Raw genomic sequence first — 27,291 nt, 5'->3', positions numbered from 1 at the left:
CATTCTCACAATCTCTCTGCTTCACTGTGTCAATTATTGGTTCCGAAACCATTTTACAAATGGTTTCAATCACACAAGCCGCTAACCCAAACAAACACACACTCAAAAACACTTCCGTTAGTATCTTCCGAGGAGATCGTTTTTTTACTAATTAGCCTCTTCTGTCTTGAAAAGGTTTTGAGACTATAAACATGTCACATAAATAAGTAAGTGAAAGTTTTTTGCTGATATCTCACAGGTGAATGAACTCTAACTCCTGACCTTTGACCCCGGTTTATGTGTGATTTTAGTGGATCATCTCAGAGCTAGCATGCTATACCTATTCCATGGTGGTGGTTCCCCTTTATGACACACTGGGCCCAGACGCCATACGGTTCATCATTAACACGGGTAAGTACACACACAATAAAACTACTCATACAAAGGCTAGCTGGCAGCTATGCTAACACACACACACACACACACACACACACACACACACACACACACACACACACACACACACACACACAGGATCTTTAACTTGTCTTTTAGCCTTGTTCAGTTTTGAGTTTTAGATATCACAAACAGTCTTAATAAGATAAGTACTTTATTGATGCCCATTTGGGAATTGTTTGCATTGCAGCGGCATAACAAGACAAGGCATTGTACATTAGAGAAATTAAAATACTATAAATAAACAATTACAAATGTAAACATCTCAAATAGAAATAAAATAGCATTACAAAATATACATGTTGAAATACAAATGTACAGTAAACTAAATAAAAAGCAGGATATTATATATACATTAAGTGTGTAAGGGATGGAATATTAAATTGAATATCAATATACATGTAAAATGTACAGTGTGAAGAGGTCTTTGCATTGCTGAATTATGGTTTCAAAAATAAATAAAAGGAATGATCTGAAGACTGCAAAAACAGACAAGTCAGGCTGCTGAGTTATTAACCTTACATACAGTTCTTATACAGGATTTGTGCTGAACTGGTCACACATTTATCTGTGTCTTTTTTTCTTGTTTGTTACTTTTTTATTTATTTTTCCGCTGATATTCTCACAAGGGTGCACGTGCGCTTGTGTGCTTGTGTCATTTCAGCTGACATCTCAACGGTCATCTGTGACAAAGTAGATAAAGCTCAGGTGCTTCTGGAAAACGTGGAGCGTAAGGAGACTCCGGGCCTGCGAAGAATCATCCTGATGGATGAATTTGACTCCGCCCTCATTGAACACGGAAAGAGCTGCGGCGTCCACGTGCAGGCCATGCAGGAGGTCGAGGTATGACACGTACAGTAGGACCAGCACAGTTTAATGGTACCTTCAATTGACTGATATTTAAGTGTTTTAACCTAGCATATTCTGATGCAACTTTCCATCCTTTAGTGTTAATCTGATATATATATATATATATATATATATATATATATATATATGTTTGCTGCACTCTAGCTTCATTTAAGCACAACACAATATGTCATTTTTATCTTCAATCTTCAGATATGTCATTATTATGTATCGGCATCACTCATTTTGTGTCCGTCACGGAACAGGCTTCAAACAAACAAAATCTGTGCAAACACTTACTTGTAAATGCAAACTTAGATAGACATTTAATGTTGTCCTACAAACATTAACACATTTAAGGTTAAATCGTTTTTTAGGATTTATATGTCTTGTCTAGAAAATGGTAAACGTGTTGATTGTAAAGTGTTCTATATTTACAGGGACTGTTGCAAAACCGAAGTAACTCATAAACATCAGGGTTAAAATGGAGAAGATTTTTACCTAAAAACATAGTGGGGGTGCGTAGAGGCCGGATTTGAGTGTGGTCTGTATTTAATCTGAAATATAAAGGTATAATGAAGCAATGCTTTTTTTTTTTTTGTTGGTAAAAATCCAGAATCTCAAAGGCACACAAGCTTCAACAGCCAGTCAAAACAAACTGATGTTGAGATTTGATCAGCATAAGATACAAAAAAAGGTTGTTTATCTCTACAGTTAGTCTCTCGTTCTACAGAATCTGAAAACTGGGGATTTCACATGCACAGTATCATAAACAACAACTCCTAAAAGTTACTATTACGGCCTGGCTCATAGGCTGCAACAAAGATGGGAGACCAGACAAGTGAAGTGTAACAAAAGCATATTTATTTACAATACCACAAAAACCAAAGGTCTTCAAAGAAACCTAATAAATGTGGAAGTCAGTTATTATCAGTAATGATTGCGTGCATGGACGTGTGAAAATGTGCAGAAACAAAGACGCGGCCATGTCCAACAGAAGAGTGAGAGCGCAGTATGGGTTGGTGTTGGCCTTTTATGTCGACGGCCCAGGTGTGGCTCATCAGGTCGATCACCTGAAACACAAACAAGAGCCAGCAAGCAGAACACAAAGGCAGAGACCCCTAGTGGATTGGAGGGGGTCGTAACAGTAACAAAACAATAGACATGGGTTGTTATGCGACTATGCCTTATGTGGATTCATTTATAATAATTTGACTGCTGTTTTCATTCCTGTAACTGTGAGTGCTTGGAGAGCACAATCACGATAAATATGCAGGCAAACAGCTAACAGCAGTCACAAAGACAAGCATAAAATACCTGCAAATGATTTTCTTTTTTTCTTTCCTGCCAACAATCACATAGACAAAGAGTGAGCGAAGAAAAACACTTTGGCATGCTTTCATAAAATAAACAATGATAACATTCCACTAAGTTCTTAGGAAGCTTGGCATACATAACCATCATTTTTCTGTGATGATTAACTTTAAATTATCTGTGCCAGTGTGGTAGACACCTAGCTCTTCTGGTTTACCAGGTGACTTAAAAGAAATGAGGGCACTTATTGTCAATCCTGCTGAACAACAGTGAATTCAGTATTACTGTAAGAGGAAAAAAGCTGAGGGTCTCAAGAGATAGCTTTCTGAGCATTTTGCTTTCCATCGACATGTGGTCCATAAAGTAACCCTAAAGAAACGGCTGATAGCATATTTTAATGTCATGTATGCATCAAAAGTGTACTCTTAATGTTTATTTTTTTCCTGTTGTTTTTTTCTTACAGGCTTTGGGCAGAGAGCATCACAGAAAACCTATAGTAAGTACAAATGAAAGATTCCACTGTAGAGAAAGATGAATTGTATGGCATTTTAGAAATCCTACTTGCATGGCTATAGCACTGTTGCTTTGTGACAGTTTTACATTTCTTTGTTCCCAACAGAAATATCTCAACAACTAATCAATTAAATACAATGTCTTCTACAGACATTAATGTTCTCAAGAGGATGAATTGTACTCTGTGTTTAATGCAAATCAGGACTTTGTTAGCATGCTAACATGCTACATTAAGATTGGTGAACACGTTAGACATCATACCTTCGACGCACTAGCTTGTTAGGATTTTATTTATGAGCATTAGCATTTAGCTCAAATCACCGCTGAGCCTAAGCTAAGCCTTACAAAGCCGCTAGCAAGGCCGTAAACTCTTAGATTGTTTTGACTTTAAACAAACATAAGTCACCATTCTTTGTGTAAAACCTTAACTTGGTTTACAACACATTGCTTTTTAGAGCCTGTACAGTGATTATAGCAATAGTTTCAACATCCTCTTATAAATAAATAGAATATGCTGTTGACTCGCTGTTATTACCAAAATAAAAACATGTAAGACATTTAAATCATGTAATGTAAATTGTAAGTTACATTTTGCTGGCTCAACGGACAATTAAGCCAAGACTCTTGCTACTGGGTATTAGCCAGCTTAGCAAGTATTACTCTCTGTTTAAACATCACAGAGAGACATACTTTAAATAGTGAGCACACTAATTTAACTAAAGAAACAGCTTTGACAGTGTTTCTGGCAACACAGCACATACTACTGTTGGTATGATGGAAGAGAAAGGGGCCAGAGCAGAGGTCTATAAATACAGTTTGTGCAAAAATGTGAAAAATTGAACGGTATTTATTCTAAAGGTGAAAGAAGTAGAAGTTCATTTGATGTTATGTTAGAATGAAATGTCATGTCTGACCAACAGCGTTTTGTCTCCTCAGCCACCAGCGCCAGATGACCTGTCCATCGTGTGTTTCACCAGTGGAACCACAGGTAATCTTTCAAATTTTAAAGGCTTATTGTTATAACATACAAAACTATAGTGTAATTATGTAATGTGAACTTAGATCACAGGTTCCTCAACAATGCAATACAATAATAAAAAAACAACAACAATACAAATAAACATAGGGGGGTGCGGGTATTCCTGTAATCCCCATGCAAAAAGATCCCATACTGCACCAACACAATGTGCCCTAATATAATTAGCCAATACCCACACCAAGGTTTCCCTTGCCAGCGTGACTCCAAGCAATGTTTTTCACTTAATTACTGCATTTGTTTACAAAGAGATTATTATGCGGTTCCCTTAAAGTCCAGTCAAACATTAGTGTGCTCTCTGATTAAAAATCATTATGCTCTTGTGCTCGATGGTTATCTAACTGTTTGTAATGTGATCATTTAGGTGTAATTAAGAGTTATCAAAGATGTGTTTGCATAGGAAACTGCAGAGCTGGAGAAGTCAGACTTGTGGACAGGTCACCAATGAATTCTCTGTTATTTGGTGCTGTTATTGAATATATTTATCACTTTTTGAAATATAATATGCACTTATTGCTATTTGGAAAAATACAAAACAAATGTAGGTGGCAGAAATCTGTCTAAAATAGAGTATATTGTTTTTCTGTGTAATGCAATTTCACATTTTCAGCTGGGAAGCTATCTTATTGTTAAGATTATGATCATTTTTAGATAATAGCGGCAAAAATGCTATTCTTGAAGGGGAGACAGGAAGACAAGCATTTACTGTAAATGAATCCAGTTTCTCTGTAGCAGCAGAGTGATCTTTTGCCCGCTTTTCATTACATAAATGGCCGGATTACGCGGCATGTCGTCGAATTACAAAGGGCGGCACATACTTTTAAGTAAGGAAGCACGAATGAGTTTTGGGAGGTCTTATCTCTCAACCAACACACATGGGTAAAAAAGGCAGGTCACTTAAGGACACACTGGTGTCATTTTACAAGTTGAACCAGCTGCAGCTCCAAGCTCACTCTGCCATCTGCTGGCTTTCAGAGAGTCATGCAGCCACTCTGACATGTGGCACCACTTCCACACATGACTCTCCATTTCTCGAGAATTCCCTCCCTCTGTGTTGCAACATGTAGACAGCTCTGAGCCTGTAACCCTCGTCTTTTAAAGCTGCAGGAATCAGACGATGACACTGGAAAGAGGAACACTTTTGATTGCTTCATATACACCACTTTGTGTGGAAAGGACTAAGCGATGCAAATACATTACATTACCCTGGAAGAAAAAATGTTATTATTCGTTCTCTGTTTTTGGAATTGCCAAAAAACTCAAGAATGACATATGATTCAGGGTTTTCCTGTTTAATGTGGAAAGAGAGGTTTATAGAAGTTGCATAATAGATTTCTAATTTTAAAGTTGAGGCCCATTGCTTCAAAACACATTCTGGTCATTTTAGAAATGTACCTATTTGAACATGCATTTATATATTTTGAAGAAAATGAATGTATAGAGATGCAATATATTTCCAAATTTGTTTAAATCAGTAATTCGTTTTTAAATTTAAAGTGAGGTATATTTTGAAAGGTACTTTTTTCAACAGATACACTTCAGTGAACAGGTCACACGTGTGGTTGTTCATCAGGTTTTAAAGTGGGCAAACACTTCAACATTTCTTTGGAATCTATTTAATTTTAATGACATCATATATGTTTCCACATGTTCTGTCAGTCAGAAGCCCTCAGTATGTCTTCCCTTAATTATCCCATTATGATTATTGTACACTTCTACGAATAAATAAGTGGAAGTAAAATCCAGGTAAATTCCTTGGAAACACAGCTTTGTCTTTCCATGTCTGATTCATTGAATGACTTTATGATCTTGGAGCAGGTTGGGAGAATTTCACTTCATTAATTTCTGCATTTCTTTTGTCTGCCTTCACAGGAAACCCAAAGGGAGTCATGCTTACCCATGGGAATGTTGTGGCCGATTTCTCAGGCTTCCTCAGAGTAACAGATGTAAGTGATCATGTCTTCTTTTGTCCTGTTCCTTGGACTTTTTATTGCTAATTTTTGCTTGGTTATCTATCAGTCTGGTTTAATTGTATGTGTTTTATAGGTAACTTCATTGTTTCCTTCCTTTCGTTTCCTACAGAAAGTCATTAGTCCCAACCAAGATGATTGCCTCATTTCCTTCCTGCCACTGGCTCACATGTTCGAGAGGCTCATTGAGGTAAATAAGCTCCACTGGGATATTTGCCCACAGGAATGAGATAGTTATGTGTCAGGGCAGGATGTCAGGAGTGTGGGGGCAGAGGAAGAATCTGTGTTGACTTGGAGGTGGGCGTTAATTTGAGATTTGTGTGGGAGGCAGAAAGCAAGGAAGGGAGGGGTTGTTTTTTCCCTTTCCTTCTCCTTTCCTTAAGTTTCGTTTTCCTACTCTGAGGATGAATGCCATTTCTTGCTTTTACAGTCACTGGGGTGCATGTTGCATCATGTACAACATTACACATACACATGCCAATATACACACAATAAACCATGTTATTGACAATGTAATTCAAAGGGCTTTACAAAAGCATTAAAAGCATTAAAACCTAGTGTAAATTAAACTCATTATATATTTACATTAAAATACATTTAAAAAATAAATAATTATATATATATATTATAATAATAAAATAAAAAATATGAAAAAAAAGAATAAAAGTTACAGTGTAGTGTAAGACATGAATAGTTATTTGATTTTTAATAAAAGGCAGCAACAAACATTTAAATTAATTAATTAAAAAGAAGTGAGAGTTGCAGCAGACCTGCAATTTTCTGGAAGCTTGTTACAGATATATGGAGTTTAAAAACTGCCCTCTGTGTATCTGTAAAATCTGTTTACCCGCAGTAAGCAAGTAATCAGATTCTTACATTTTTTAACCAAAGCTGGCATATTTAAGTGTTTTTGCAGGATCATTTGGACTGACTTGACCCACAGTAATGAGAGCATGCAGCTATATGCCATATCAGTGTCAGAATTTCCCAAACAGTATTCTGTTTAACCGTGCAAAAACACAACTCAATGTTTGTGTTTGAGTCAGAAAGTGACTACAAGTTGAAAGTTCCTCCATTTATTAAGCCTTTTTGTCATGTACATGAAACCAGGGTAGCCTTTACCCTTAGAAATTATTAACTGAATAACTGAATTTGTTTTTTAAAACCACAACATTTAAAACTGCATTTCAAAACTAAACAATAAGGAATTGCAGGAAGACAAAATGTGTCGTTCATTGGTGGACAATTTTTCCTCTGGGATACACTGTAACACACACATGCAGAGTGATCTAACACTTTAGATTCTAGACATCAAAGAAAGAAACAATCTGGTGGTTGCTTGTTTCACATTATTTAAGGTTCTTTTTGTGTTTGTATCCGCTTAGTGATTCTTCAAACGAAGGCTCACAATGGCAACAGCAATAATCACTCACATTAAAGCCCACATGGAACACCAGAGCTGCTGTTTTCAACCTAACGTGCAGCCATGCTCTTCCTGTTTTGTTTTTCTTATCATCATACCCAGACGCATTGGTAGTTTAGTAGAGCATGTGTCATACACTTTTTAAAGTTTGTTCCTCAGTGGTCAGGGTTTTACAAACAGAGGTGAATATATGGATTAAAATGTTTCGCCTTAAGCAAAACTGGTCAGTTTTTCATTTACTGTGAGGTTATTGATTTCACATCAGATGTGTTTATCTACATTTGGGCTAAGCATTAACAGCAAAAAGAACAGTTGCTCTACAGACAAAGTGGCAGTAAGTTGAATTTGTTTTTCACTTCGAATTTGGGAAGCAAAAATATTATATAAATCAATAAACAATTGAATGAAGTTGTGCTAAGATTGCATTTCTGTCTCTTTAAATTAGTCCTGTCGAAACGTTTTAAAATTCTGTTGATCTAAGGTTGTCGTTAGTGGACCAGCAAGTATATGTATATGTGTGTCTATGTTATGTGGGTGTCATATGCCATGTATGTCTCTCACATCAAAGTAGGTTGCATCAGGTTAAACCGGCATGGTTTGTTTGCCTTTGATCAGTTTTCAGCGGCATGAGACACAGGAAACCACCTAAGTTCCTCAGATAGCAGCGCATCAGATCACACAATTGAAGCAAACTTTATGCTCACACACACAAATAATCACATACAAACCTCCAATTCTGATTCCAGTGGTGTTGCGAGGCAAAGCAGAGGGGAAACCTTCTGCTTTGCTGTGTCCTCAGATGACACTTTGCACATTTGTGTTGAGAAGGGTGCTATGTAAATAAAGTGTTACTTACTTACTTACTTATGGCCTCAGCAACAGGAAGTGTCAAGTATGGTGCATTTTTTTCACAGACGCTTCACAACAAAAGGACTTGTGCTGAGTTAGGCTTTATTCTGAGGAAGTGACACAGTCTGCATATGATCAGTGGTTTGGGAACCACTTTGAAGATCAGGTCTACTGAACATACAGTACATTAGCTTTCTTTTGAAATATGTTTTGTATTCTCTTTTGTCAGGTCGTCCACCAAATAGTTGCAACGAAATGTGAACAATCAGTTTTTTATTACATTTAGCTGACGCTTTTATCCAAAGCGACTTACAATTACAGGGACGTTCTCCCTGGAGTAAGTAAAGGCTAAGTGCCTTACTCAAGGGCACACTAGTGGTGGTGTTCCAGGCGGGATTTGAACACACAACCTTCCGATATTCAGCCCACCTCACTATCCATTAGACCAGTGGATCCCAGCCTGGGGGGCGTGCTATTATTATATGCATAAAAAGAAAGAAATGTATAATTTAATAATAAGATAAGCGCATTTTAAAAACATAGTCATTGTCCATGCCGGTTTCAGTTGGATTATTTGCCACAGTTGCTCCGATCAGATCGGTCTCCTCCATTTTGTATATTATTTACGACTTTTGAATCCACATAGCCTACACACATCGGCAAAATCCGGATCACTTTGATCCAAATTAATTCATCCTTAGTCCAATAACCATCAAAGTCACTCCAATAGTGCTCCTTAGCCTGCGCTACGACGCTGCGAATATCGACCCAAGCCCTGGTCTTCTCTGCAGCGGAATACTGCACCCCAGCCTGGAGCAGAAGCCCTCTCGCAAGTAAGGTTGACGTGGTCATCAACAACGCCCTCAGGGTTATAACTGGATGCTTGAAGCCTACCCCTGTGTCCCTCTTGCCAGTCCTCGCGGGAATACCTCCAGCCGGCCTCCGACGGGAGGCTGCCACCCTCGCCCTGGCCAGGAAAGCCCAAAAGCATGACTGGCACATCCTGCATAACACGACAACGAGAGCAGCGCCCCTAAGTAGGCTCAAGTCCCGCCTCCCCTTCAACAAGGTAGCACAAGAGATTCTCAATTCCACCTCTGAGGACCTCTCCAGAGATGCATGGTTGGCGGCTGCTTGGAAGCAGGAGTGGGAGCTAGCCGGGCCCTCCCGCATCCATCGCTACATCTGGAACCCAGGAAATGGCGCCATAGGAGGAGACGACCTACCACGCCGGCAATGGACCACACTAAACCGCCTACGAACTGGGGTCGGTCGCTTCAAAACATCAATGAAGAACTGGGGCCTGGCAGACAGTTCTGCATGCGAGTGCGGTGACCCTGAACAGACTGCCGAACATATAATAACCACCTGCCCTTTATATAGACCACCCTCGGAAGCCAGCCTCTTCGACTTAGAGATGCGGGCATGGCTACACGACACTGAGTTGGACCTCTGACGTTACACGAAAGAAGAAGAAGAAGAAGTGCTCCTTAATTACGCTTTCATCGTCCTTTAACAAAATACTTTACATTCATCTAGTTTGTGACAGTAGTTTTAGCATTTTTGATACTTTTAAACTTTAATTACCCCCCCCCCCCCCCTTGTGTGTGTGTGTGTGTGGGGGGGATTTTGGGAAAAAAGGTTGGGAACCCCTGCATTAGACCACCACTACCCCTTGGTTGTTTGATTTGTTGGTTGTATATTTGGGTCCACCACTGATCTTCCCTTCCCTGGGATTTAGGATTTTGAGGTAGAAAGGAGTTAAAGTAGGCATGCCTTTCACTCATGATTATGATTACTGCATAATGAGTCACTTCCGCTGCTGTTAACTTGAGTTTATCCTCTGTGAACTGACATTTCCTCTTAGTGCTTTGTTGCAAAAACAAGCAGCAAGTTCAACTCAACTCTTTTCAGTTCACTTTAGAAACTAAAAAGAAGTTGAAGTCACTCTGCTCAAACATTTGAAAAGCTAACATAATACGTAGAACGCAATGGTAGGAATGAACAAGTACAGTACTTGAGTACATTTTTGACAAACTTCTACTTTTTCATTGTATGCTTAATTCTCCTCATGCTCAGTTTGAAATATGAAAATACTGCATATTACATAACAAATTGGTACTGTGAAAGACATTGACTAGGCTACACAAGACATTGACTAAGTAGACATTTAAGTTGTTGAAACATCATAAGCAAGGTTCCTTTAGTATGTAGGAGAGATTTTTTTTACAAATATAAAAATAATTTTCTCTTATCTCTCTTAATTTTTTTCCCTAGGACCCTTTGAAATTGTTGTTTAGAAAAGCGCTATATGAGCATGGGTCACATAAGATTTTATTAAAGAGTTTTATGTTTAATTTTAAATGATTTAACAGCTGTCAGTGTTAGTATTTGTCTGTAAAAGATATGTGACAGCTAGCGTTAAGCTCACTATCTATGTGTATGTTTCTGCAGTCTGTGGTGTACTGCCATGGAGGACGGATCGGCTTCTATCAAGGCGACATCCGTCTCCTCCCAGATGACATGAAGGCCCTGCGGCCGACCATTTTCCCTGTGGTGCCTCGACTATTAAACCGCATGTACGACAAGGTGAGATTTTATAACTGCTGTTCTGCTGGTGGTAAGAAATATAGCTTTTCTTAGATAATTGTACGTATCTTTAAAAAAAGTACCTTCTTTCTGGTAATGTTGGGTAATTTTAAATGAACACGTGATTTCAATAGCAGTAACCAGAAGGGTCTGTCGCCAACCATACAAATATGTAATTTGTCTTTTTCTCTTGCAGATCTTCAGCCAGGCTAACAGCCCGTTGAAGCGCTGGCTGCTCAACTTTGCTGCCAAAAGAAAAGGTGCTGAAGTCAGTAGTGGGATCATTCGCAGTGACAGCTTCTGGGACAAAATCTTCTTCAGTAAAATTCAGGTAAGTGTTTCCTCTAACTGAGTAAATGTGCCACTGTGAATATCTGTGATCACAAGATGACCAAATCCTACAACATCACCATCACAAACTGTGTGTACTCCTCTATGCCTAGAGCATTTTGGAAACGTGTTACTGGAAAATGTGTGGAAATTAATAACGATGAAGGTTTCTGGGCGTTTACCTTCATGAAAGGCAAAATGCCAAGAGGAAAAGACTTGTTCCAAAAAATGTGCAACTCTGTGATTGAGTTTCAACCTGTGTCAAGCACCGTGTGCATTTTTGAGCTGGGGAGGAAGGGCGAACTTTGAATGCAATGTTTACAAACCGAAACCAACCAATCCTGCTCATTGTGCGTTTGATAGATACAAATAAAGACCCTTCTGTATTGATTATGATCTCCTCTCTGTACAGGCCAGCCTCGGAGGAAGACTGAGGATGATTATAACAGGAGCCGCTCCTACCTCGCCATGTGTCCTGGGATTCCTCAGAGCTGCACTGGGATGCCAGGTCTGACAAACATACAAACACACACACAAACAGGCCCCAACCATCACAATAACATAGCCAACCCTACTCTTACTTTTACCAAAACATAGGTTCGTTTTAACGTTAAGCCTACATTCTGTGTAAACCACATTAACACAACTTTGACGATGAGGACCAACAAAAAAATCCCACTACCACATCCTGAAACTCTAATTGGTCTTCCTAAAGAGATGTGCAACTAGGGCTGGGTAATATACTGATGTTATATTGATATCATGATAGGAGACTTGTTATCTTTTAAGATTTCTGATATTTAAATATCGCATTAGTGTAGCATTTTCCTGGTTTCAAAGGATACATTAGTATAGTGTCTTTTTTTTCTAATACCAGACAGTTCTAACTTTTCTTTGACTTGCCTTTACCCAATTAGCCATTGTATCGATAGATAGATGATAGATGATATATAGATATTCTATTGATCCCAAATTGAGAAATGATTTAGTTACAGTAGCAGCTGAGTGTTCAGGCATTAAAAAAACATTAAAGTTGGACTAAAGGTATAAACGTGATCAAATAAAATAAAGATATAAATAAAACAATGTTTATATTTGTTCTATCTACAGTAGAAAAAACATGAACAACAAAGAATACTAAGTATTACATGTTCTCGATAAGTTAGACAGTTCAAGGAAAGACCAATATATGTCGGTAGCAGATATATACATAATAGTATATAAATAATAGTGGCAAATATCCACATAACTAATGATAATTTATCAATATTTTCCTTGTCTTCATACTTTTTTGAAAGCTCCAATTTTCAACCCTACGATATTTTCATAACATCAACATTGAGGTTATTGATCGGAAATGTTGCGATGTGTTTTACCACATTGCCCAGCTCTATGTGCAGTGTAGTGCATGCACACATACACATTGACACACATAATTACAGTTGGTGACCTAACTTCCTTCCCACAGCCCTTAATACATCCTGTGTGTGTGGTGTGTGTGTGTGTGTGTGTGTGTGTGTGTGTGTGTGTGTGTGTGTGTGTGTGTGTGTGTGTGTGTGTGTGTGTGTGTGTGTGTGTGTGTGTGTGTGTGTGTGTGTGTGTGTGTGTGTGTGTGTGTGTGTGTGTGTGTGTGTGTGTGTGTGTGTGTGTGTGTGTGTGTGTGTGTAGGTGTACGAGGCGTACGGCCAGACAGAGTGCACAGCTGGCTGCACCTTCACAACACCTGGAGACTGGACCCAAGGTGAGCACTAGTTTTTATGTCACAGCCCTAGAAAACACAGACATCTTTTATCTCTGCCAAACTCACTGAACTTGTCAAATTGAATAAAGGCTTGGCTCAAAGGTCAAAAAGTGAAATGGTGTTATAACTTTAAGAAATAATCAATACCCATGCTGTGATAGTGTTTAATTGACGTCACCTTGTCATTCAACTTGATAGGTGAACTGTTGCTCCCTGAATCCGCATGATAAAAAATGGGGGATCACCGCTGCTCAGACAATATCGTACAGACTATAAAGCCTTATCAGCCCTCCTCCCAGTTTGTAAATCACACCCTGTGGAAAATAAGGTGGGCGAGAGAGAGTGGGAGGCTGTACAGTATGTTGAAAACAGAAAAAAGGAGAGGCCCCTGCTGGGAAAGACCCATAAGAAAGAGCTGTTAGGCAACATTATTAAAAATCAAGTACCTGCTTAGGTGTTTGCCAATATCAACAAGCCACTATGAAAAGAAGCTGACAAAGCCGCCAGTCTACTAGTGTGCTTTACACCTCTAGGCATGATGGTAATATTCCAAGTCAACGAGTGTGTATTCAATTGCTGTCTGATCAAGTTATCTGATAAAAGGTTTTAAGCTAGAGCTAAAATAAAATAAACCAGTGCATTGCAATATTTCTTATCTCATTTATATATATATATTTATTAAAGCCAGAGTACAAGAAAACCTAACATAGTAAAATACGTTTGTATGAAAGGTCCTCATTTAGACTTTACTATTAGCTGCCATAATGCTTCCTTGGTAGCAGTCTCATTGCTGAGTGAAGATGGGTTAAACAAACACGGATGCAATTTGTATCATTGCCTATTCGCCAAAACCCAACCAGGGCAGTCATTTAGAAATGACTTGCATTAAAATACAGTCTAGTGTCTCCCCCTGCTGCCCAGTTCAAATATTCCATCAGGCATTTACATTTCATTGAAAATATATGATTAATCTTTCATTCTTCATTAGTTTTTTTTAAATGTCAAAAAATATGTGCAGGTAAAGCGTAATCCCTCATGCCATATTTGGTTTCAAATTATCTGGTGAATTACCTATTTCTTAACGTCCAATTCATCAATATTGTTGGTCTGCTCAGTATTTTCTGTTTTAAATTCATTTAATTCATTCCAACAGTGGAAAGTATAAGGGGGTATCTGACAGTCCAAGATGAAACAAATAAGGGAATCTAAGAAAAAACCCAAAATGAAAATGTTATGGGTTTCCAATTATTTTTTGCTTGTTCTGACCCTGTGAATTATAGGTCACGTCGGAGCCCCACTGCCATGTAACCTCATCAGACTGGTAGATGTTCCTGAGAAAAACTACTTTGCCTCTAAGGGAGAGGGAGAGGTCAGTAAAATGATCTTGAAAGATGTTGTATCTTTATAAAAAAAAATACTGCAATGTTACTGCAAACAAGGCCCAGATAAGTAGTGCAAAACATTATAAAAGATTACTAGAGCATGTATTGTTTATCTTTAAGTTGACATGCAGTGCCCACAATCATACATTTTATATAAGAATAGGAATGTATTGACCTTTAAAAACCTGTGTTAGGGTTTTAACAGGAGATTCAGTTTATATATTTGACCTCACACCCTGACTCTTTTCCACTTGTTTACCATCTAGGTGTGTGTGAAGGGACCAAACGTGTTTAAGGGCTACCTCAAAGACCCAGAGAGGACGGCCGAGACGCTGGACGCAGACGGCTGGCTTCACACCGGAGACATTGGCCAATGGTTGCCTGTAAGTATCTCATCAAACATTTACAATGACACAACATCTGGATAATGAATAGTCAAGGAATCCCCAGATGTTTCCACCATGTCTTTTCTTCTTTTCATTTATTCAACCTCTAATCTTTTGCAGAATGGCACACTGAAGATCATCGACAGGAAGAAACACATTTTCAAATTGGCACAGGGCGAGTACATCTCCCCTGAGAAGATCGAGAACATCTACATTAGGAGCGAACCTGTGGCACAGCTCTATATTCATGGGGATAGCCTGCAGGTAAGAATACTTTCACAAACACACCCATCAGTCCTATACATTCTAATTCTTTGAATTAGCTGAATAACATGTATGGCTCCTGAGAGCCTGCAAGTACGTCTTTGCCCTGGTTCCTGTGCTCCATTTTTAAGCCAGGACAAATAGAGCACAAAATCATCTATCAGGTGCTCATTTTTCAGCTTAATTAATACAATATCCTTTGACCTCTTCCTCCTATGTTTGTGTCTTCTCTTTCCAGTCCTGTTTGGTGGGGGTTGTGGTTCCTGACCCAGAAGTCATGCCTGAATGGGCCAAGAAAAAAGGCATACTGGGCACATATAAGGACCTCTGTAAAAACACGGTAGGTGGCATGTTCCTTGAATGCTTCTAAGTTCTGTCGATAACTAAAATACTGAATAATACTATGGAAAATAACCTTCCACTTTGTCAACAGGAATTGAAGAAGGCGATCCTTGAGGACTTGGTGCGTCTGGGCAAGGCCAGCGGCCTCCATTCATTTGAGCAGGTAGGAAGGCAGATATATGTTTGGGTTGAAAGCAAAACCTTTTTATTTTATCAGTATTATTTTTCTTAAAGCTACAGAATGATCATTTACACAATCCTTTACTACATGTATATGCCAAAAGTATTTCAAGTAGGATCTGTTTGGCATTGTTTTTATAAGATCCACAAGCAATACATTATTCATCAAATTGCTCCAGTTGAGCAACTCAACTCAGTAAACTAATATTTGTAAATCTTCATCCTTATGAATATTAAAGAGGGCGTTGCTAAAACCTTTTTAGTTTGGCGGGTACTTTTTCACTATATTAAAAAGGAAATAAATCAATATCACAGGTCTTCTGCTAAACTTGTGTTATCTATACAGCTCCTAAAAATAACAACCTCTCAACAATCTTTGTACACTTTCTTTCCTATTCCTTCACATTTTTCTTTGCAGGTGAAGAACATCTACATCAACAATGAGATGTTTTCCATTATGAACGGCCTCCTGACTCCCACACTAAAGGCCAAGAGACCAGAGCTGAAGGAGTATTTCAAGGAGAAGATCGACCGACTCTATGAAAGCATCTCCATGTGAAGGCCGGCAGACCTCATTTTCCTTCAAGCATCTTTACACTTAGCACTGCTTTCACCATTGACTTCAGTGGGATAAAGATGTGACCACTTAGGCTTAAAAGCTATGAGAAAAGCAAGCCAAACCGGCCCCTGCTATGGAAGATTTAATGCCTAAAAACTAAAACAAATCCAAGACACAAAGAGAAATACAATACACTTTGTCATATGTATTTCTATTTTAATTAGGGATTTGCTGTGACATAACTACATGTACACATATGTAAAACGAAAGAATATGTGTTAATCTGTTAACTGTTCTTTATTCCTTGTGGTAAAATGCAAACCACAAAATAGAAAGGGTTGTGTAATTCAGTAAATACAAAGCACTTTGTTTGGTTTTCATGAGAATGTCCAACAGAGCTTTTTCTTTTTTGACAGGGAAACATGACACACATATGCATACAGAAAAAGGAAATGTAAATACAAATGTGATCTGTAGATCACTTTTTTTATTTGAATGGTTTTGATTTAGGCATTTTAAATATTCCATACTTTGTTTCTTGCTATCCACCCAAACAAACCATCAAAGGCTCTGTCCCCAGCAGCAGAAAACTCACCCTCACTTTTATGTTGAGCAATCCATTTCCACTTGTCACCCTGTCCAATCTATTTTTTTCCTCCATCAGTTTAAACCCACAAGCCTAACACAACCTGAATCCAGTTATACGACAGCAAGCGTGATGTCTTTGTGTATAGTGTAGCTCAAGGATATGTATTGCTGACACATGTGGGACAGTAATGGACTTCCTCCTCAGTGGGACACAGTAGATTTTCCTTGAATCGAACAAGCTGCTGACAGCAGTGCTGCTAAGCAGGGCCTGATACATTTCCCTTGATCTGGCACACTAAAAGAGATTCAACTTTTACCCAAGACATTGCGCAATTTGACCAAAACTACACCTTAATGTTTAAGGGCAGAATTAAGAAAGCAAGGTATAGACAGTAGCAGCTCCTGCCTTACTAATCATTGCTGTCTACACCATTCCATTGTAGACCATCTCGATGTTTGAGCCACATTAAACTACATCGCTGTTCATGTCATGTTCTCACTCACTCATTAATTCACCTCGACATGGCTGTGGTCTGCAGTTTAGCATGCATGCTCCTTGTTTATGTGAAGGACTGGAACACTGTAACACACATTACGGTTCACACTCTACAGTCTGTTAATTCACTCCTTTTTTAACATCCACCTTTGCGCAAATAGTATGTCAGGTAAAAGAACAAAAAAGAGATAATGCTAAACCAGGTCTCAGGGCAATGCATGCAGTTTGCCCTGCAATGCTGGCACCATTGACTTGAAACTGATGAGTATTTCTTTGTGGCCATTAATAGCAGGTTGTATGCAGCTGCCCACAGCCACTGCTGCTAGTGCAAGGCTTTGTAATGTAGGCAAAGCTGATGAATTCCACTCACAGGAGGAAAATAGAACAACCATCAACTTTTAATGAAAAATAAACACGTTTTTGAAGGGTTTACACATAGAAGTAATGTATAGACTTTTTAAGTTGATTACCGTCCCAAAGCATAAACAATGTGGATGTACATAAATGAGGACAGCTAGATGTAAGCATATTTATTAAATCAATGGTTTGAATGGATTTTTTTCTCTCTTTTTGCGTGTAGTGAGATGAATTGTACTTATTTATTTATCTATTCTGCTGTAAAATGGAATCAGCACCATATCCTTGTAACGATTGAGTGCAGCAATAGGGATGAGGGTGGGTGGGGAATAGGACAAGGGCAATGAAATAAAAAAGATATTCTGGAATGATTTTAAACAAGTGTCTTGTTTCTTTTTTCATGGTATCTTCAATTGTCATTGCATTACGTTTTATTTTGAATAGTTTCCCTGGAGAGGCCAACATGAAGTATGAACTTATTGGACTGCTGCTCTTAAAAGAGGTAGCCAACTTAAATTGTTAACCAAGTAGCAAACCAATACCATCATGAAAAACACTCCACTACAAGTAAAAAAGCATACATTCATTAACGTATTATCAACTAAATGTCCTGAAAGGAGCACAAATAAAAGTATTCTTTTTTTTCAAACGACTAACATAAGTTAGTCAAAATTACAAAATGTCCCTGTGAAATTAAGTATGAAAAGAATTAAAAGTATTTGAGTAGCACAAACATCACCAAGTGTAGGCCTACATCAAGTATAAAGCTAAGTAGAAAATATCATGTGCAGTAGCCTAGTCTACCCCCGTATTCCACCGGGTCCGGAGAAGCTAGGCTATTATCTGATATCAATGATCATGTAGTAAAACTTCCGTTGAACATTTTCAAAATAAAGTAGGCTAATTGTGTTCATGTTTGTAATTTAACGATTTGTTTTCACATTAAGATAGATTGTAGTGTGCGTTGGGGGGATTTAACAGAATCATCAGCTGATTGACTACAGGTGTTCTCGGTTGCTAAGCATTGCACAAAGAGCAGGGGAAAGTTTCAGTTATTAGCATCCAGGAAGACTTTTAACCGTAAGCTTTACGAAATTAAAAACTAATTTAGTTAGCAACAGCTCATCTAACGTTGAGATAGTTGATGTATAGGCTACTGACAGATCATTGGATCGTAATTTGGACGACAATTTAGTTCGGAAATGGGTCGAGTGAGGCGTGCCAGTGGAATACCAAACAAACCAGATACACCCGTGCGGAACAAACGAGAAAGTAAGAAATCTAACGCATCATCTTAAACGTACATTGTAATAGAGGTTTTAATTTAACTTCGCTATGGTATGCACAGGTTTGAACCACAACTTTGATATATAGGCTATCGATCAGTTTAATTGGAAGCTCCTGTGACCAGCTGACTTATTTGGCAAGAAGCCTATTTAATTGTAATATAAAGATCAACATCAGTTTGATGCCTTTTATTTATGTCTTTCTTTTGAGTCGAACAAGGCCTACTTAAATCTGATTATGTTCAACATGAAGACTTAAAGTCAATGCACTAGGAGAAATGTATAGTGGTGGATAGTAAAAAAGTACATTTACTCAAGTACAGTACTGAAGTACAATTTAAGGATTTGTACTCTACCCAAGTATTCTCAGTTCATGCTACTTCAACTCCATTCCATTTTAGAAGCCAATATTATACTTTTTACTACACTACATTTATTTGACAGCTTTAAGATACTAGTAACTTTTTAGATATAGCTAATTAAAAATATAAATCAATAATCAAATAAACGTTGACATATATATTTACAGTTTAGGTTAAGATACCCAGAAGCAATATATAAAGATAATAAAATACATCTACATTTACCAGCTGTGATAAAAACCCGTCAATAATCATAATAGTAACCCAACTCAATATACAATTTTGAAATGGGCCATTACGCATGAGGAGTATTTTTGCTTTTGATACCCATTTATTTTTAGGCCAATATACTTTTGTACTTTTACTTTAGCAAGATTTTGAATGCAGGACCTTTACTTTTAACAAAGTACTTTTAAAATGTAGTATTGCTACATTTATTTACGTAATAAATCTGAGTACTTCTTCCTGCTCTGTGTATATGTCATGGTAAACGCAGGTAAATGAGCTACATCTAGCTGCTATCCCATTTTTAAAAACTTTCAGAGCACAAGAGACTTCTGCCAAACAAGAAATATGAAGCTTTTGCAGAGGAGCCTGGGGTGGAAGAGATGCATGTTCCCGCTGTCAAACCAACCAAACCAGTGTTTGTGAGTATACCCCCACTGTAAGGCGATATATATCCTTATACATTTGATGTATGGATGTCAAACTATTATCTTCTTAATAATAACATCACATGCATAGAACACATTTTTCTCTATTGGACTTTTGGATAAAGGGTACATAATGGGGACATTAATTTTGCTGTAATTTCTTTTAATTATTTGATTCAAGTTGATAGTTTCTCAAACTTTTCCCCCACTTCTCCTAATTGTCCACTCTTATCCTTTCCACACACAGAGACACATTAAGACTGTCCAAAACAAATCTGGGTTATGCTTGAGCAGGCCTCCATCTACTGAAAACTCCAGCAACAAAACGCATGCCGTGCCAGCTTCTAGGAGATCTAGTTACAGAGTGTCAGCATCAGGTCACCAAACAATTCAAACCACTCCCAGGATAGAGGCCGCTAAAGGTGGTGACATGCTAGTTAACGATGAAGAGCAAAACATGACAGTAACATCTGAAAGTGTCATGTCGTCTAGCATGGAGTCAGACACTCCTTTCATCTGTAATGCTGATGATGATGATGATGATGATGACGACGACGACTGCTCCTTTGCATCATCTTTCAGCAGTCTTCCCTCCCCGGAGACCTTTAGAAGAGATATATATGGTATGTGTGCATTTTTGTTGATCCACAAGCAAAATATAAGGTTATTTATTATTTTATTTATTTTTCAACCTTCTTGTCCCTTAATTTGTCTTCTTTTCCCAGTGGAGACATCAACCTTTCCTATTAAGGAGGGGCTTGGGCTTCATCTTAACATAAAAAACTCCACCTTGCTTAATGTGAGCAACGCTGAGACCGTACACATGCATCAGCCCCTAAACCTTTCTAGCATCATCGGTAATGGTTTGAAAAAACGTTTCTGTTTCATTTAATTTGGTAGGATATTTAGTTATCGTAGTACAAATGTTTGAAGTTTAGTGATTTTAAAAAAAAAAAAAAAAGGGTTTATTAACTTATGATATTGAGAATAAGATGGATTGAAATAAATACATATAGTGTATTTAAAAAAAAATGTAAAGCTTAGTGTTAGCTTGAAAATACTTGGTTTTTTCACAGTTTTAAAAAATATTCTGTCTGCAGATGTCTCTGAGATTGTTGACGAAAAGAACTGTGGGATCAAGTGAGTTCCTTTCTTTTTTAAAGTTATACATTTTTAAGCTATTTTTGTTTGTATACAGCTAAATACATTTTCTGCTGATACTTTAGAACACTAAGAAAGAAAGGTATCATTCTGCATACTCAACATCCATGTAACCAAAACTTGATCAATCACTGTTTCTCTCCTTGAAGCCAACACGGAAGACCTGAAGCTGAGACCAGAAAACATGTGGACTCATTTAAATCAGGTTAAGACTCATTAAGTGAGACGTGTATCCTAATCAAACTATTTAATGTCATTATGTGCCAAATAATAAACTATATATTTTAAAATCTTCAATTTGTAGAGAAGGCCTTGGAGTTCAAACGCCCCCCAAAAGTAAGAAGTCACTTGGTTGTATCCTGTGTAATCAATATCTGATATTCACAACCAATTTTTATAAATAATAAGTATTATGGTCATGGTAACGTATGTTTCTTGCTCCTTTAGCTCACCAACAGGATGACCATTTCATACAAGAAGAAGGTCTCGTTCAAAAGCCCCATCATTCTGGACACCTTGGAAGCAAAATACATCCCAGGCACCAAATTAACCATTTACCGCAACAATGAACCAGCCCTCACATCAAGCACTTCTGAGCAGAATGAAACAGACACATCCTCAGCTGGTAACATCAGTTATAAAGAAAAAGCATTAAAGCTGAAGGTGAGGTCGAAAAGGCCTGTAATAATAAGCCGGGAATCAAAGTTATTTGACTTTGTCGACGACGGTGACAGTGATGCATTCTTTGATAGAATGAGAATACGTTGTGCCAAACTCAGAAGTGCTCCTTTATTTCCTCTCACAGCTCCGCCTCCTACGTAGAACCTTATTTTTTGTGACTTCTTAAGGCAAAATGTATGTATGTTAAGATTTTGTCTTTTTCCCATAATCAAGATGTATAGAGGTCTGTATGTTAACTATCCTGTAAAAGAGTAATCTGATGTCAGTGGATGAGGCTGTCATAATGTCTCAAATTATCATTTAAATGTGATGCATTCTTTATTTAAAGAGAATAATTAAAAAGGCATGCCCTGCCATGTATTTAAGTGCTTGCACATCATATATTTTGAGTGACTTTTTAACTTGCCTTTCTTCTCAACCTTGTCCTTTTATTACCTTCTTACTGTATCCTACAAACCTTGACATGTACCTCTGGTTACCTTTTGTTTTCTACAGTTGTCAAAGAAATGTCTGTACAAAGTGACCACTAGATGTCAGACCTGTATTTTTTTTACTGCGCCTTTTCACCTCTCCTGTTATATTGTTCTATCATTTAAAATATATATGTTGTTTGTGTTGCATTTTTGTGTTATTAATTCTTTACTCTATTTGTTTGTGCCATAATTGCATCAAAAATTGTAATGTAAGCAAAGAGCTTAAATGTAAGCTAATTTGACTTTTTGGTCGTCTATATTTTCAAAGACTCCCTGCTAATGTAGGCCCACTAATTTCCGATCGTCAAAACATTTCAAAACTAAATGAATGTACAATAAAGTAATACATGGTAATGATTCTTGTTGGATCCCCTTTGTTTGTGCAACACAATCCTTGCTTTTCCATTTAACTTTTTCTCATGTGACACTTTCAAATATCTTCTCTATCTTGTAAGCATCTCAGAAGTCGCACTTGTATTATTTTTGCAAATACATGGAATACATGCACGCTGTCACGATTCCCGACAAAACATCAACACAGCGAATCCACTGACCACGTGGTATCGGGATAAAAATAGCAGCCAATCAGGTAATTTGTTGTAGCAGCAACGTCCAGTCAGCCAATCGAAAAAAATGCATTTAGTTACCAAGCAGCTCCCGTGACTAATGCCTGTCATATGACTGTGACACCCATGGAGACAGTTACAAGGAACAAGATTTGCTCTCGGATTTGAAAAGAAAAGAGACTTTCTGTACCGAATTTATTTTGGTACAAAATGCCTCCGACTCTCTTCCAGAAACTTTTCAACAAGAAAAATGCGTTTTCGTCGCCGCCCCCGAGATGTAACAAAGATGACCCAGCTTTCAGGTAACGTTAGCTATTTTGTTTGTGTGTGCATGTTTTGTGTGTGTGTGTAATGTTGTACATTTATTCATTACTTTCACCGAGTCCTGAAGCATGACATAGTTTTTGGCGTTGTGTATGTTGTTTTCACTGGCACTTTATAACGTTGTTTGGTATTGTTTATTTTAATTTGATATGAAAGTGCGGTGACTGGAGACGTGTTGTGCCTGTTGGTCGGTTAGCTAACATGCTAATGCTAGCTACCATCCATTAGCGGGGGCTGCTGCTGCATGTGCTGTCTCCTGATGGGACCGTTTGCATCAATAGCTCTTATTTGTCGTGTGTTTTATATAAGTATTACAGCTAGTATGCAGTTGTTAATTAAGTGACAATAAGTCCACGATACACGTTTCCTCCCATCCTGAGGTGTGGTATAACCAGCGGATCGATATTCTTGCTTAGAAGTTGCAGAGGAACCTTTTCCCTTTGTGTCCCCCTTTGTGTTGCTTTGGTTACGGTTATTTGCCTGTGTGGTAAGGACAACAACGAGGCACTAGAAACGGTTACAGTCGCGCTCTTCTGTCGCCAATCGTGGGCTATACCATCGATGACTTGGAGCAAAGTACAGCTGGCTTCTCTCAGTCATGCGATGGTACTCTACTCTTCTCCACTGCCGTCAGACAGAGGTGGAGGAGGAAGCAGTGTGCTCTGTGTTGGAGAACATGTGATCAGTCCAGTCGGTCACTGACAGACAGAACCACAGCAGACCAGTAGACACTACGCAGTCTGGAGATGTCAACTTTTTCTGATAGTCATCTGTGCTCTAAATGGCAGATATGGATGTTTGTTTTTGTGATATGTGGCATGCACAAATTTATAGATGTCGTGATTTAACAGTCTATGGTGTAAACGACATACATACATACATACATACATACATACATACATACAGTGGGGCAAAAAAGTATTTAGTCAGCCACCAATTGTGCAAGTTCTCCCACTTAAAAAGATGAGAGAGGCCTGTAATTTTCATCCTAGGTATACCTCAAAATCCGGAAAATCACATTGTCTGATTTTTGAAGAATTTATTTGCAAATTATGGTGGAAAATAAGTATTTGGTCAATAACAAAAGTTCATCTCATTACTTTGTTATATACCCTTTGTTGGCAATGACAGAGGTCAAACGTTTTCTGTAAGTCTTCACAAGGTTTTCACACACTGTTGCTGGTATTTTGGCCCATTCCTCCATGCAGATCTCCTCTAGAGCAGTGATGTTTTGGGGCTGTCGCTGGGCAACACGGACTTTCAACTCCCTCCAAAGATTTTCTATGCGGTTGAGATCTGGAGACTGGCTAGGCCACTCAAGGACCTTGAAATGCTTCTTACGAAGCCACTCCTTCGTTGCCCGGGCGGTGTGTTTGGGATATTTGTCATGCTGAAAGACCCAGCCATGTTTAATCTTCAATGCCCTTGCTGATGGAAGGAGGTTGTCACTCAAAATCTCACGATACATGGCCCCATTCATTCTTTCCTTTACACGGGTCAGTCGTCCTGGTCCCTTTGCAGAAAAACAGCCCCAAAGCATGATGTTTCCACCCCCATGTTTCACAGTAGGTATGGTGTTCTTTGGATGCAACTCAGCATTCTTTCTCCTCCAAACACGTCTAGTTGAGTTTGGTTTCATCTGACTATATGATATTCTCCCAATCCTCTTCTGGATCATCTAAATGCTTTCTAGCAAACTTCAGACGGGCCTGGACATGTAGTGGCTTAAGCAGGGGGACACGTCTGGCACTGAAGGATTTGAGTCCCTGGAGGCGTAGTGTGTTACTGATGTTAGCCTTTGATACTTTGGTCCCAGCTCTCTGCAGGTCATTGACTAGGTCCCCCCGTGTGGTTCTGGGATTTTTGCTCACCGTTCTTGTGATCATTTTGACCCCACGGGGTGAGATCTTGCGTGGAGCCCCAGATCGGGGGAGATTATCAGTGGTCTTGTATGTCTTCCATTTTCTAATAATTGCTCCCACAGTTGATTTCTTCACACCAAGCTGCTTACCTATTGCAGATTCAGTCTTCCCAGCCTGGTGCAGGTCTACAATTTTGTTTCTGGTGTCCTTTGACAGCTCTTTGGTCTTGGCCATAGTGGAGTTTGGAGTGTGACTGTTTGAGGTTGTGGACAGGTGTCTTTTATACTGATAATGAGTTCAAACAGGTGCCATTAATACAGTTAACAAGTGGAGGACAGAGGAGGCTCTTAAAGAAGAAGTTACAGGTCTGTGAGAGACAGAAATCGTGTTTGTTTGTAGGTGACCAAATACTTATTTTACCGAGGAATTTACCAATTAACTCATTAAAAATCCTACAATGTAATTTCCTGGATTCTTTCCCCCCATTCTGTCTCTCATAGTTGAGGTATACCTAGGATGAAAATTACAGGCCTCTCATCTTTTTAAGTGGGAGAACTTGCACAATTGGTGCCTGACTAAATAATTTTTTGCCCCACTGTACATACATACATGTAGATGTCAAAATCATAGTCATGTTCATAAAACAATCAAGATATGAATACAATTCTGATTGTATTACTCAGCTCAACTCCTCTGACGATATATAACTGCAATATATACCTGGCTGCTATATCTTCAAAACTGTTAGAGGATGCGTACTTTGTAAATGATGTAATAAAAAAAAAAAAAAGAAATCGTTATCTTTAATCTTTTTTTAATGTAGGCTTCTTAGTTAATATTAAGCTGACTTTGGCTCTTTTTCTTGCTGTAACAAATGCAAATGTCCCCTCTGTGGGAAGAATAACGGTATTCTAAATCAGATGGACATTAATTGATTCAAATGTGGACTAAAACAAGACTTCTATGTCATGATGAGCTTGAACGAAAAATGCAAATGCATCATATTTATGGCAATATTTTCTCCCTCCAAGTTGCAGTGACATCATTTGTTTAGATATTTACTGGTATTGTCCATCAGTAGCAGGGTTAAGCTGCTTTTTAAAATGGAGTCAATCAAATGCAAGGGGAATCATCACAAAAATAATAAGACCACCATGCAGGTATGACATGTATTGTCAGCAATATAAATACTTGCTATTGAAATAGTACAATTTGATCTGACTGAGCATGGCATCCTTAAGCTGACTATTAGGATACTCTATACTCCCTGAGTTGATTTACAGTTTCCCTGTGTGTATGTTCCTACACACTCTGGGTCAGGGTCAAATCTGTCACTCTCACCATGGGGAAAGGGCTCTTTTTAGTTTGAAATACATTTGAACTGGGAATTATTGCTCACGGCCGGCCACCCATTGAAGGACCTGAAAGCTCACATGCTTGTGGTGTCACTTTGGCCAGTGTCTTTGTCAGCGCATGTATGGCCATAAAGTTGCTCTTTGCCCATGTGTTATTAATGCTGTTTGTGTATGGTTGGCTCGCTTCAATCGTAGACCAAAGGGGCAGACAGCTGACATTTCTGTTAACTCGGTGGTCAGCTGTGCTCTTCATACCTCTGGCAATGCCTCCCCATTCATCAGGCATGAATTGCTTTGGAGAGGGAGGCACTGTGAGTAGACAAAGGCAAGAAGAAGGAGTGATGGATGGATAGATATGACACTTGGGTGGTAGCAGGATTAGCCCAGAAAGGGCCAGTATTATAGGCTTACTGTTCTCGTTTAGCTACAATAGATCAGATGCTTTTGGTATTTTGGTATGATGAAACTAATAACCTTAAATAAATCAGGGGATCACTCATTTGTGCAGCACACTCATTTCTTTGTAAGCCTTTGCAGCCCCTGAGCTCCGTGAGTAGTATAATAGTTGTTGAGTGCGTTCTCTATTTGCTATAAAAATTTCACACAGATTTGTTATTGGTCTTGCTTTATTTTTTAACATCGATATGTTGGCTGTTTGTTTTGTGCGCTATTAAACTGTCAGATGTTTTACTGGCTTCTGCATTAGCAAAATCCTTGCAGAAGATGAAAACATGAATACATAAATACATAAGGTTTTGCAGTATTACTGTTGCCCTACATCATAAATCACTCAAAGCTGTGTGACAGGCTCACCATGCCTTGCAGAATACCACAGGGGGCAGCATGTGGGCTGACCCGAGGGGAAAGCCTAAAAAGCCTCTCTGGTTTCCCTGGCTGCAGCACCTGACTAGGGACAGCATACTGTACATTACACTGAGAGCTCCCTGCTTATCCTGTAGCCAGTC

At 38.5% G+C, this 27,291-nt stretch overlaps 3 protein-coding genes across 8 annotated transcripts in view; all 3 read left to right on the top strand.

Annotated features, from left to right (window-relative positions):
- Positions 1-17,236, top strand: part of acsl6 (acyl-CoA synthetase long chain family member 6) — a 33,479-nt gene extending 16,243 nt beyond the window's left edge. For all 5 annotated transcript variants that reach the window (XM_079651566.1, XM_079651564.1, XM_079651565.1 and 2 more), the window contains 16 exons: positions 291-390; positions 1,100-1,278; positions 3,062-3,094; positions 4,048-4,099; positions 6,020-6,093; positions 6,230-6,307; positions 10,844-10,978; positions 11,175-11,309; positions 11,721-11,816; positions 12,977-13,049; positions 14,330-14,418; positions 14,698-14,814; positions 14,938-15,081; positions 15,320-15,421; positions 15,515-15,586; positions 16,022-17,236. In XM_079651566.1, coding sequence (XP_079507692.1) covers positions 291-390; positions 1,100-1,278; positions 3,062-3,094; positions 4,048-4,099; positions 6,020-6,093; positions 6,230-6,307; positions 10,844-10,978; positions 11,175-11,309; positions 11,721-11,816; positions 12,977-13,049; positions 14,330-14,418; positions 14,698-14,814; positions 14,938-15,081; positions 15,320-15,421; positions 15,515-15,586; positions 16,022-16,162 — 1,620 coding nt within the window. In that variant the 3' untranslated portion in view covers positions 16,163-17,236. The remainder of the gene's footprint in view (positions 1-290; positions 391-1,099; positions 1,279-3,061; positions 3,095-4,047; positions 4,100-6,019; positions 6,094-6,229; positions 6,308-10,843; positions 10,979-11,174; positions 11,310-11,720; positions 11,817-12,976; positions 13,050-14,329; positions 14,419-14,697; positions 14,815-14,937; positions 15,082-15,319; positions 15,422-15,514; positions 15,587-16,021) is intronic.
- A 1,174-nt stretch (positions 17,237-18,410) lies between these two features.
- On the top strand, positions 18,411-22,573 carry LOC307020272 (uncharacterized protein). Its single transcript, XM_079651513.1, has 8 exons — positions 18,411-18,875; positions 19,795-19,898; positions 20,152-20,527; positions 20,630-20,761; positions 21,005-21,044; positions 21,215-21,270; positions 21,370-21,401; positions 21,513-22,573. Exons 1-8 carry the CDS (start codon positions 18,806-18,808, stop codon positions 21,885-21,887), a joined length of 1,185 nt encoding a protein of 394 aa, XP_079507639.1. The 5' UTR covers positions 18,411-18,805; the 3' UTR covers positions 21,888-22,573.
- A 298-nt stretch (positions 22,574-22,871) lies between these two features.
- The window catches only part of fnip1 (folliculin interacting protein 1), a 38,990-nt gene continuing 34,570 nt past the window's right edge, over positions 22,872-27,291 (top strand). For both annotated transcript variants that reach the window (XM_079648198.1, XM_079648196.1), the window contains exon 1: positions 22,872-23,087. In XM_079648198.1, the coding sequence (XP_079504324.1) occupies positions 22,996-23,087 (92 nt within the window). In that variant the 5' untranslated portion in view covers positions 22,872-22,995. The remainder of the gene's footprint in view (positions 23,088-27,291) is intronic.

The sequence above is a fragment of the Notothenia rossii genome (genome assembly GCF_949606895.1).
Source record: "Notothenia rossii genome assembly, chromosome: 9".
NCBI lineage: Eukaryota > Metazoa > Chordata > Actinopteri > Perciformes > Nototheniidae > Notothenia > Notothenia rossii.
The sequence above is the reverse complement of the archived record's forward strand: the minus strand, read 5'-3'. Positions and strand labels throughout refer to the sequence as shown.

Bases quoted from the DNA above. Each gene is read 5' to 3' on its own strand.
- LOC307020272 (XM_079651513.1), top strand. From the start codon at position 18,806: ATGGGTCGAGTGAGGCGTGCCAGTGGAATACCAAACAAACCAGATACA. The intron at 21,045-21,214 runs GTGAGTTCCTTT...CTCTCCTTGAAG, and splicing joins GAAAAGAACTGTGGGATCAA to CCAACACGGAAGACCTGAAG. The intron at 21,402-21,512 runs GTAAGAAGTCAC...TTGCTCCTTTAG, and splicing joins AGTTCAAACGCCCCCCAAAA to CTCACCAACAGGATGACCAT.